Here is a 12405-nt window from a genome sequence, read left to right as displayed (position 1 = left end):
ACATGTACATATTACCTCAATTACCTTGACCAACCGGTGCCCCCGCACATTGACTCTGTACCAGTACCCCTTGTATATAGCCTCGCTATTGTCATCTTACTGCTGCTCTTTAATTATTTATTATTTTATTTCTTATTTTCTGTAGGTATTTTTCTTAAAACTGCATTGATGGTCAGGGGCTCGTAAGTAAGCATTTCACTGTAAGGTCTACACCTGTTGTATTCGGCGCATGTGACAAATACATTTCAATCACAGAGATACCGTGATGAGATTCTGAGGCCTATTGTCGTGTCATTCATCCGCCGCCGTCACCTCATGTTTCAGCATGATAATGTATCTATATAGGATCTATATACAATTCCTGGAAACTGAAAAAGTCCCATGGCCTGCATACTCACCCGACATGTCACCAATTGAGCATGTTTGGAATGCTTTGGAATGACGTGCACAACAGTTCCCGCCAATATACAGAAACTTCACACAGCCATTGAAGAGGAGTGAGAGAACATTCCACAGGCCACAATCAACAGCCTGATCAACTCTACTCCAGATACTGACTGGTTTTCTGATCCATACTTCCACCTTTTTTTTCTTTAAGGTACCTGTGACCAACAGATGCATATCTGTATTCTCAGGTCATGTGAAATCCATATATTAGTGCCTAATTTATTTATTTAAATGAACTGATTTCCTTATATGGACTGTAACTCCGTAAAGCCTTTGAAATTGTTGCATATTGCGTTTATATTTTTGCTCAGTATATAACGCTGCTGCAGCGTGGAACCCTGGAATGAGTGAAGGGGACAGGGATTTTGAATGCCTTTAACAAACTGCCTCTCGACAACTATCAAATGGGCCATGAATGCATACACTACCATAAGGACATTGTGTGTGTGTGTGTGTGTGTGTGTGTGTGTGTGTGTGTGTGTGTGTGTGTGTGTTTTTTTTTTAAGGGGTTGCAGGGGTTGTGTTTAATTAGGGCACGCAACAGAAAGTGTTTAAAAATGTTTCACAATAGAAAATGAAAATGAACGTTACTTATTGGAGAAGGCAAGGCAGTTCCTCCCAATTTCAGTTTGTTTATTCCATTTTGTGCCTAATCAACACAGCCTCAACATACCCATAGACTTAGTAATTAGTAATAAACGCTATAAATTTCACACTGTAGCTACTGTACCTGGGAAGCAGGTGGCGAGGTGTTCCATCAGCGCCTCCTGGCTGACGGGCTTGCGAGCAGAGTTCATTGCTGAGATAGCCAGACACAGGATCTCCCCCAGTGGGATGAACTGGGACTGGCTGATAGGAGACATGCTGATGGGAGACACATCACCTGCAGTAGGGAGAAACAGACTAGTCAGTGAATGAACTGTGGGTCTCAGAGTAGGAGTGCTGATCTAGAATCAGGTCCCTCCTGTCCATAATAATCTTATAATCACTATGATTTAAAAGGCAAAACTGATCAGCACTCCTACATAATATAGCCCCGGGATTCAGTAACTGACCGAATCTGAATGGTAGCAAAGCTCAGCAGTCTCCTCCCAGAACTAGTATCGCTTCATATGGTTATAATAGCGCTATCATTTTTAAGTCATGTCAATTAAAGAGGCACAAAGATGATCATCTGTAAGGGAGATTGGGATAAATTGAGCTCCACTCTCCCCTATAAAATATCCATGCCTTCTCTCACCACACATTTAGCCAGATCCCACCATATTAAAAAGCATGAGCCTTCAGAAACCCAAGCGTGAATACTCTGAGCCCGGTTCTAAGTGAACTAGTCCTCGCAAAGACAAGGGAGGTGTAACCAATCACAATCAAGTTCAAATTCACCAGTTTTCAAAGCTCTCCACCGGTAATGCACACACATTCTCTCAAGCAGTTGTCTAAGGCACTGCAGCTCAGTGGTAGATATGTCACTACAGACCCTGGTTCGATTCCAGGCTGTATCACAACCGGCCGTGATTGGGAGTCCCATAGGGTGGCACACAATTGGCACAGCGTCGTTAGGGTTTGGCCAGGGTAGGCCGTCATTGTAAATAAGAATTTGTTCTTAACTGACTTGCCTAGTTAAATAAAAGGTAAAATAAAAAGAATTTAACTAGGCAAGTCAGTTAAGAACAGATTCTTATTTACAATGAAGGCCTACCCCGGCCAAACCCGGACGACACTGGGTCAATTGTGCGCCGCCCTACAGGACTCCCAAGATGTGATGCAGCCTGGATTCAAACCAGGTGCTGCAGTGATCGCTTGCACTATGATGCAGTGTCTTAGACCACTGCGCCACTCGGAGCCAAATAAAGGGTGAAGGGAAGGAGACAGGTTAAAGAAGGGTTTTTAAGCCTTGAGACAATTGAGACATGAATTGTGTATGTTTGCCATTCAGAGGGTGAATGGGCAAGACAAAATATTGAAGTCAACTAGACAACTACTAGCACACAGCACAGATCCCCATGCATATCCCACAAGACAAGACACCAGAGGTCTCTTCAAGTCCAGAACAGACTATGGGAGGCACACAGTACTACATAGAGCCATGACTACATGGAACTCTATTCCACATGAGGTAACTGATGCAAGAAATAGAATCAGATTTAAAAACAGATAAAAATACACCTTATGGAACAGTGGGTACTGTGAAGAGACACACACACGCACGGGTACAGACACAGGCATATGCACACAAACGCTAGCACACGCACTCTACACACATGTATATTGTAATATTGTTGTATGGTGGTATTATACATTTTGTATTATAGATATATAGTGGTGTAATAATGTATTTTTATGTACTGTTTTCTATTTTGTTTTGTGTGTGATATAAGTGCCTTAATGTGTTTGGACCCCAGGAACAGTAGCTGCTGCCTTGGTAGAAGCTAATGGGGATCCCTAATAAATACAAATAAATACAACTGGGGGAAGCATTGAAGTCAAAATGGGCCAGCATCCCTATGGAACGGTTTTGACAAATTGAGGGTGTTCTGAGGGCAAAATGGAGGGATGCAACTCAATATTAGCAAGGTGTTCCTAATGTTTGTTATATATAGTGTACCAATAAATACTATTTATCCTTGGTGTTGCTCAGTATCAGCAGCCCAATTATATATTGGTAATGGACCAAATGCTTATGTGACTATAACCATGTTTCCATTCAACCATTTTTATGCGAGTCAAGTACGTGTCGGATAAAAAAGATTTTTTAAATCACTATAGGCCTGACGGAAACACATTGTCAGTAAACTTCCCTAAATGTCGACAAAACAATATACATTCAACAGGAAATAATGATTTTTTTGTCAGTGAAATAGATCAGGCGAGTATTGTTGATAGAATAGAATAACTGTCAAGTAAACTACAGTCACGTGATGCTATGTGGTCCACTGACTATGACTTGGAAAAGAATGCAGTTTATTAGGCTACAGATTAAATAAATGATGATGAACTTTACATGGTGATGAAAGTGCACGGTGATGAGCTTGATACTAATTTCCAATAAATAATCAAGGGTCTTAATTTGTATGCTTAATTTGTGTTTGTCTGCCAATTGAAAAATAAATATTATGTTTCTGTTATCCACAATCTCAAAATGTACCCTCTGCACTATATTTGCGAGCTATTGGCAAGAGTGCATGTGCATTGGCAAATTTGCCATTTATCGCAAGGCTTTTTGTGGCAAAACCATTGACAGAATACAACATGGGATAGAAATACAAAACTTCTGTTTTTATTCAATAAATGAAAAGTTATAGGACAAAGTATTTTTTTTAAAGTATTTATTCATTACACACAGCTTGCTATTCGCAACAAGCCAGTTTGATGGAAACACACCACTGCTGGTAAATGCACATATCTTTTTGTGGGTGGAAAACTAGCTAGTGACGAAAACTGGAAGAACAAAACTATTTTCACCATATTAGCTGAATTTCCATCCAATTGGCGACAGATCTTCAGGCTGAATATTTAAAAAATCTGCATTAAGCAATACGGGCTGTGCGTGATGATGTAGTGCGCATACAAATGTATTTTTCTGTTAAATTCCCAAGGACCAAAAAGACCCCACCATGTCGCATGAACAAATTGTCGACATTTATAAAATTGTACCAGCATTTCCTGTTTCATAGCCTATTTTTTCATGCTTCAGGTAATTCATCCACAAGAAATGGTTGGAAACCTGGTAATTGATGCTATTACAGTTCCAATGACTAAAACAGGGCAGTTATAAGCTTGACGTTCATTCATTTATTCTTGCCGGGCAGGACACCAGTGTTTCTATTATTCACCTGTCACATTTCTCCCACAAATTTCCTTCATTTTTCAGATGCCATATAGAATTTACAGCTTCTCATAAAAGCAAAACAACGTAATTTGTACAGTAACAACTGGGTTCTTGCATTGTCATTACTAAGAACATCAACAATGACAACTCCGCTGCATGTATACAGTCCATTTTTGAAGAATGCAGAGAAGAGAGAGCTATTAGTGCTTCCATCTGTCAAGCTCACCTCTGCTACCCTTTTATACAATCATCCTGAGGAAATCCTACAGAGGTTAGTCAGTGACGTCAGCATCTGGGATGGCCAGAATGAGGGTGATTATGTTTAGCCTAGTTCAGTACATGAATGTGGAGCGAGACAACAAATTGTTTATTGATGTACTGTAACTTCAATATTTGAATGAGAGTTCGAGTTGCACGTAACTGTAATTAGGATTTGGCCCGAAGTGAATAAGAGAGAAAGAGAGAAAGAGATATACAGTACCAGTTCCAGAGGCTTAAGAGGCGTCATCTTAGTGGCTGACTGATTTTCTACAACTCAAACAGCTGACTGGAGGCGGGGAACAAGGGCTTACTCACGCAGCCTCCTCCCTCTCCTCTATACATATTACTACAGAGAGGGCTGGTTAACACCACAGCACTACCATGGCCTCATTTCTCTACCCACGCCTCAAATGCAGCTGGGGCCCAGGTCCACACGGTCCTAGCCAAGAATTGAGCCAGAAATAACATTTAGCCTTCAGATGCTTTTGGGAAACCGGGCCCAGCTCTACTTCACAAAGATAAACAGACAGTCAAATGTTAGATTACAAGCACATCTGCTTCTGCATTGCTTACAGTGCCTTCAGAAAGTATTTATACCCCTTGACTTATTCAACATTTTATTGTGTTACAGCCTGAATTAAAAATGTATAAAATATTTATATTTACATAAGTATTCACACCCCAGAGTCAATACATATTAGATTCACCTTTGGCAGCAATTACAGCTGTGACTCTTTCTGGGTAAGTCTTTAAGGATTTCCCACCTGGATTGTGAAATATTTGCACATTATTATTTGTTAAATTCTTCAAGCTCTTCACAGCCATTTTCAAGTCTTGTAATAGATTTTCAAGCCGATTTAAGTCAAACTGTCATCTTGGTAAGCAATTTCAGTGTATATTTGGCCTTTTGATTTCAGTTATTGTCCTGCTGAAAGGTGAATTTGTCTCCCAATGTCTGTTGGAAAGCAGACTGAACCAGATTTTCCTTTAGGATTTTGCCTAAAGCTCTATTCTCTTTAAATACAATTATTGCACACAGAGTAAGTCCATGCAACTTAATATGTGACATGTTAAGTAAATGTGAACTTTTAGGCTTCCATACCAAAGGGGTTGAATACTTATTCACTCAAGACATTTCAGCTTTTCATTTTTAATGGATTTATAAAAACATTTTAAAACATAATTGCACTTTGACATTATGGGGTATAGTGTGTAGGTTAGTGACACACAATCTCAATGTAATCGATTTCAAATTCAGGCTGTAACACAACTAAATGTGAAAAAAAGTGAAGGGGTGTGAATACTTTGAGGGCAATGTATTTTAATATTTATCATCGAATAGTTTCAGATTGTTGTTATTTTATGGCCTCTATGTATTATACCCAGCATGGCCATCTAAAGTACCTTGCCTCATCTTAAGTGTCCCCATCTTAAGTGTCTCCTCAATGATTTAAAAAGGAGTGGTCTGGTGTGAGAACAATAGTGGAACTCTATCCAGCCTATTCCTTCACCAGTCCAATGCTTTTAGATCCATGATGGGGAGTGTAGAAGTGCACACTTATGGAGAGGGGTATTGAAACGCAACCATAGAAAGGTATGCTTTGACCACTAGGGGCCCATCGGTGGAGGGTGGAGAAACACAGGGGGTCAAGCAGGTGCTGCAGTCCGCGATGCTTGTTTATGGCTGAGAACTTGTGTTAAAATGTATGGATTGATATGCTACATAATTCCCCCAAAACCATCCACAGCATAACATGATATTACTAGCCGTCTGCTTAACCCTGTACCTTAGAGCCTGCTGCCCGATGTACATAGACATGGACCACTAGTCACTTTAATAATGTTACATACTGTTTTACTCATTTCCCACAATAACATGTGCTAAATATGTACACTACCGTTCAAAAGTTTGGGGTCACTTAGAAATGTCTTGGTACACCAAAGCTAGCCTAGTACCTTATGATAGGCTGTAGACCACATCTACCAAGAGAGTTCTCATCTATATTGTTCGTAGCCGTCTATTTACCACCACAAACCGATGCTGGAACTACGACCGCACTCAACCAACTCTATAAGGCCATAAGCAAACAAGAAAATGCTCATCCAGAAGCGGATTACAAAAGGGAAACCAGGCACGAGCTGCCCAGTGACGCAGGCCTACCAGACGAGCTAAATGCCTTTTATGCTCACTTCGAGGCAAGCAACACTGAAGCATGCACGAGAGCACTAGCTGTTCTGTACGACTGTGTGATAACGCTCTCGGTAGCCGATGTGAGCAAGACCTTTAAACAGGTCAACATTCACAAAGCAGCAGGGCCAGACGGATTACCAGGATGTGTACTCAAAGCATGCGCGAACCAACTGGCAAGTGTCTTCACTGACATTTTCAACCTCTCCCTGACCGAGTCTGTAATACTCGGTCAAGCAAACCATCATAGTCCCTCTTCCCAAGGAAGCGAAGATAACCTGCCAAAATGATTACAGCCCCGTAGCACTCACATTGGTAGCCATGAAGTGCTTTGAAAGGCTGGTCATGGCTCACATCAACAGCATCCTCCCGGATACCCTAGACCACTCCAATTCACATACCGCCCCTTAACAACTTCTACCCCCAAGCCGTCTTATGGCTTGGGGCCCTTATGCTGAACAATTTATCAAATGGCCACCCGGACTATTTACATTGGATCTGTTTGAGCGCTAAGCAAATTGGATTTGGTCCAGTGTACCTGGCATGCTGGCCTTGATGTAGGCCCTGACCAGCCTCTCGAAGCACTTCATGATGCCAGGGGTGAGTGCGACGGGGCAATAGTAATTTGGGCACTGGGATGATGGCGGTCTCCCTGAAGCAAGTGGGGACTACAGCCGGTTGAAGTTGGATTTGGTCTGGTCAGCACACACTCGGATGCCATCTGGGCATTTAAGTATTCACTTAAAATACTAAAATATATTTGACAAATTACCCCCTTTTTCTCCCCTATTTCATGGTTTCCAATTGTTAGTCTTTACTGTCTTGTCTTGTCTCATTGCTAGAACTCCCGTACGGGCTCGGGAGAGACGAAGGTTAAGAGCCATGCATCCCCCGAAACACAACCCAACCAAGCCACACTGCTTCTTAACACAGCGCGCATCCAACCCGGAAGCCAGCCACACCATGTGTCGGCGGAAACACGTACGCCTAGCGACCTGGTCAGTGTGCACTGCGCCCGGCCTGCCACAGGAGTCACTAGTGTGTGATGAGACAGGGATATCCCTCCCGGCCAAACCCCCATCTAACCCGGACAACGCTAGGCCAATTGTGTGCTGCCCCATGGACCACCCGGTCGCGGACGGCTGCGTCAGAGCCTGGGCTCTGATGGCACACTGCGATGCAGTGCCTTAGTCCACTGCGCCACCTGGGAGGCCCCAGTATCCACTCTTTTTAGAGTTTTCCTCAGGTCAGCCACAGAGAGCGATACCTTTGGACTGAAAGCCTCTGAAAGTTATTGTCAGTCAGAGGATTAGAGGGTGAACCAGGCGGAAGATTGGAAACCAAATAGTCAATAATATTCTCTAGTGCCGACGTGGGGTAGTGAAATTGCAACCAAAACAATTGCTGAGATGTTAATTTTCTAAATAATAGCTCAGGATAATTTGCAGTTCTGAAGAATGGATGGTGGTTGTTTTTGAAAAATTACATCTATTCACAACCAATCAGCCAGCAGCAACAAGCAAGCAGCGCACCACTCATACCTACTCTTCAATATAAACTTCCCCAGGCTTTTAAGAACAACATGAGCGAAACCTGGCAGCTGAGGCTAGTATGAATTGGGTCAACTAGGCCACACAAAATTCTGGGTTAGAGGTGACATAGTTATGACCCAGATTTTGGTGTGAAAGGTAGGCCTCTTTCTACAACTAAAAAGGGGCTAGTATAGTTCTTATTTCCTCTATGATTTTGTGGACTTTTCAAATTCTGAATCAAATCAAATCAAATCAAATGTATTTGTCACATACACATGGTTAGCAGATGTTAATGCGAGTGTAGCGAAATGCTTGTGCTTCTAGTTCCGACAATGCAGTAATAACGAACAAGTAATCTAACTAACAATTCCAAAAAAAACTACTGTCTTATACACAATGTAAGGGGATAAAGAATATGTACATAAGGATATATGAATGAGTGATGGTACAGAGCAGCATAGGCAAGATACAGTAGATGATATCGAGTACAGTATATACATATGAGATGAGTATGTAAACCAAGTGGCATAGTTAAATTGGCTAGTGATACATGTATTACATAAGGATGCAGTCGATGATATAGAGTACAGTATCTACGTATGCATATGAATAATGAATAAGGTAGGGTAAGTAACATTATATAAGGTAGCATTGTTTAAAGTGGCTAGTGATATATTTACATCATTTCCCATCAATTCCCATGATTAAAGTGGCTGGAGTAGAGTCAGTGGCATTGACAGTGTGTTGGCAGTAGCCACTCAATGTTAGTGGTGGCTGTTTAACAGTCTGATGGCCTTGAGATAGAAGCTGTTTTTCAGTCTCTCGGTCCCAGCTTTGATGCACCTGTACTGACCTCGCCTTCTGGATGACAGCGGGGTGAACAGGCAGTGGCTCGGGTGGTTGATGTCCTTGATGATCTTTATGGCCTTCCTGTAGCATCGGGTGGTGTAGGTGTCCTGGAGGGCAGGTAGTTTGCCCCCGGTGATGCGTTGTGCAGACCTCACTACCCTCTGGAGAGCCTTACGGTTGAGGGCGGTGCAGTTGCCATACCAGGCGGTGATACAGCCCGCCAGGATGCTCTCGATTGTGCATCTGTAGAAGTTTGTGAGTGCTTTTGGTGACAAGCCGAATTTCTTCAGCCTCCTGAGGTTGAAGAGGCGCTGCTGCGCCTTCCTCACGATGCTGTCTGTGTGAGTGGACCAATTCAGTTTGTCTGTGATGTGTATGCCGAGGAACTTAAAACTTGCTACCCTCTCCACTACTGTTCCATCGATGTGGAACAACAATCAGCTAACAACAATCAGTTGACAGGGGTGAGAAACCCTGTCAAAGATATTCTTCTCTACAAATGTAAGTCTTATGAAAGTTCTGTGAGTAAAGGTTGATTATCATATGTCACTTATTCAAATTCATCCCGTTACATGTCATTAATTATTCAAGAACAATCCAATGAGATTCGTAGTTGATCCCTAAAACATTCACCTACCTAATTGCTGGTTTGGCTTTCTGTTTCTACAGATCACCCATCTCCACCCACCAAGTGAGTACAGACTGACACAGGACGTCCATGGACATTGATTATTGGTTGAAATGAGGTTGGTCCACCCTGGCCTTTATTGGGTTGTTGATTTATGGGTTGGCCTTGATTTGGCCCAAAAATAGTTGTCTATGTTTGGTCCATTTAGTCCCAAATGGACTGGCCTTGACTTGACCCATTGAACATGATCACTGTCAGTTCAAAAGCTTTTAAGTGCAATAATTCAAATTCCATAATTGAATCTCTCTAATGTCGAAATTTTAAAACGTTCACTTCATTCTTAAACTGGATGTCAATAGAAAGTCTGGCCGAGTTGTCATTATAACGTCTGTAAAATACATATTTAAAACTTTCACACTGAAAATGAACGTGACTTAAATGTCAGACATAGATGACTTTTATTGTATTGTCAACTATATTTTGCTTAGAGGACAGGAACCACCAGAAACTTGTTTGAATATTTTAGAAATGCATCCTTACTTCCTTGTTTTCTAAAAGTACACACAAATACGTAAATAAGGTGCCATCCTATTACTTTCACAGATCCAACCAATTCAGATCTGTGATTACTTCAAGGACGGTAGGAGCGAAGTATTCATACAGGTTCCAGTTGTCATTAATCCAGAGCATCCCAAACATGTTCAATGGATGACATGTCTGGGGAGTATGCAGGCCATGGAAAAGTGGAACATTTTCAGCTTCCAGGAATTGTGTACAGATCCTTACGACATTAGGCCATAAATTATCATGTTGAAACATGTGATGGCGGCGGATGAATGGCATGACAATGGGCCTCAGGATCTCGTCACGGTATCTGTGCATTCAAACTGACATCGATAAAATGCTATTTTGTTTGTTGTTCGTAGTTCGTAGTTCATGCCTGCTCATACCATAATCCCACAGCAACACGGGGCACTCTGTTCACAACGTTGATATCAGCGAACTGCTCACCCACACGATGCCATACATGCTGTCTGCCATCTCCCCAGTATAGTTGAAACCAGGATTCATCCTTGATTCATCTGCAACGTGCCAGTGGCCATCGAAGGTGAACATTTGCCCACTGAAGTCGGTTACGATGCCAAACTGCAGCCAGGTCAAGACTCTGGTAAGGACGATGAACACGCAGATGAGCTTCCCTTAGAAATCCCTGCAGAAATTATTTGATTGTACAAACCCACAGTTTCATCAGCTGTCCAGGTGGCTGGTCTCAGACGATCCCGAAGGTGAAGAAGCCGGATGTGGAGTTCTTGGGCTGGCGTGATTACATGTGGTCTGAGGTTGTGGGGCTGTTTGGACATACTGCCAAATTCTCTAAAACAACATTAGAGGCAGCTTATGGTAGAGAAATGAGCATTCAATTCTCTGGCAACAGCTCTGGTGGACATTCATGCAGTCAGCATGCCAATTGCACGCTTCCTCAAAACTTGAGACATCTGTGGCATTGTGTTGTGTGACAAAACTGCACATTTTAGAGTGGCCTTTTATTGTCCCCAGCACATGTTGTTTAATCAGCCTTTTGATATGCTACACCTGTTAGGTGCATGGATTATCTTGGCAAATGAGATATGCTCACTAACAGGGATGTAAACACATTTGTGCAGAACATTTGAGAGAAATAAGCTTTTTGGAACATTTCTGGGATCTTTTAATTCAGCTCATGAAACATTGGACCAACACTTCACATGTTGTGTTTTTATTTTTGTTCAGTATAGGTCGCTGATGTTGGCTAATAAATTAGCTAGCTTGTCAAGCAAGAAGATCATGTAGCTAGTTAGTCTGTGATGAAACATTACAACTTAAACAAGTCACGCCAATGAAAATCAAACTCCCCGTTTAGAATATTTTATATTTCATGCCAAAACATCTCAAAAATGAATTGTATTGCACAACAATGATTTGGTTTTAAATTACTTTGGGATGACTTCTATATTAAATTTAAAATATGCTAAACGGGGGAGGATAAACAAAAGCAACATGTGGATCGTAAATCCTTGTACATAGACTGCTTTTAAGGTAAGGAAACAAAACATCTAAATATGCAATTTAGCTGAAATGTCCCTTTAAAATGTACCACGGTGTCATTAAAAACAGAGACCATAAACTACATTTTCACTTATACCCCAAATCACAGTCCTATCTGACACTTCACACAACAATACTAGATGGACAAGCATCTCACAGAAACATGCATGACATATGGATATGCAGATCCCTTACGGCTCAACCCATGAATCAAGGGGAAAGAGGGGGTTCAAAGATTTAGCTCCAACAACATCCCATTGCTTCCCTTTTCAGCCCTTGGTTGTACTAAATACTAATATTAACGTTCTAATTTATAAATAATCAACCGCCATGATGCAATATCCTTGCCTGGGACTATTCAATTCCAATATTGTCTTTACCCTTTAACTATGTTACTTCAACTTAAAAATAAATTTTAAAAATCACATTACAGAACACAGACACTCACAAACTACCCTTTGTTCTCACATATTCCATATCAATAGATACCCCCTAGTTGACTTGGTATCATGTTGTCTTGGAAGAAACCAAGACGTTACTAACCCTCGCGTACAACTTTACACACGCTTGCCAACATCGGAGAAAA

General features: G+C 41.6%; 1 protein-coding gene across 1 annotated transcript in view; it reads right to left on the bottom strand.

Moving 5' to 3' along the window:
• Positions 1-12405, bottom strand: part of LOC109894206 (storkhead-box protein 2-like) — a 33219-nt gene that overhangs the window by 19240 nt on the left and 1574 nt on the right. Inside the window, exon 2 of the mRNA XM_020487498.2 lies at positions 1178-1330. Within this exon, the coding sequence (XP_020343087.1) occupies positions 1178-1330 (153 nt within the window). The remainder of the gene's footprint in view (positions 1-1177; positions 1331-12405) is intronic.

Source organism: Oncorhynchus kisutch, linkage group LG7, assembly GCF_002021735.2.
Source record: "Oncorhynchus kisutch isolate 150728-3 linkage group LG7, Okis_V2, whole genome shotgun sequence".
Lineage (NCBI taxonomy): Eukaryota > Metazoa > Chordata > Actinopteri > Salmoniformes > Salmonidae > Oncorhynchus > Oncorhynchus kisutch.
This window is presented reverse-complemented; position numbering and strand designations above follow the sequence as displayed.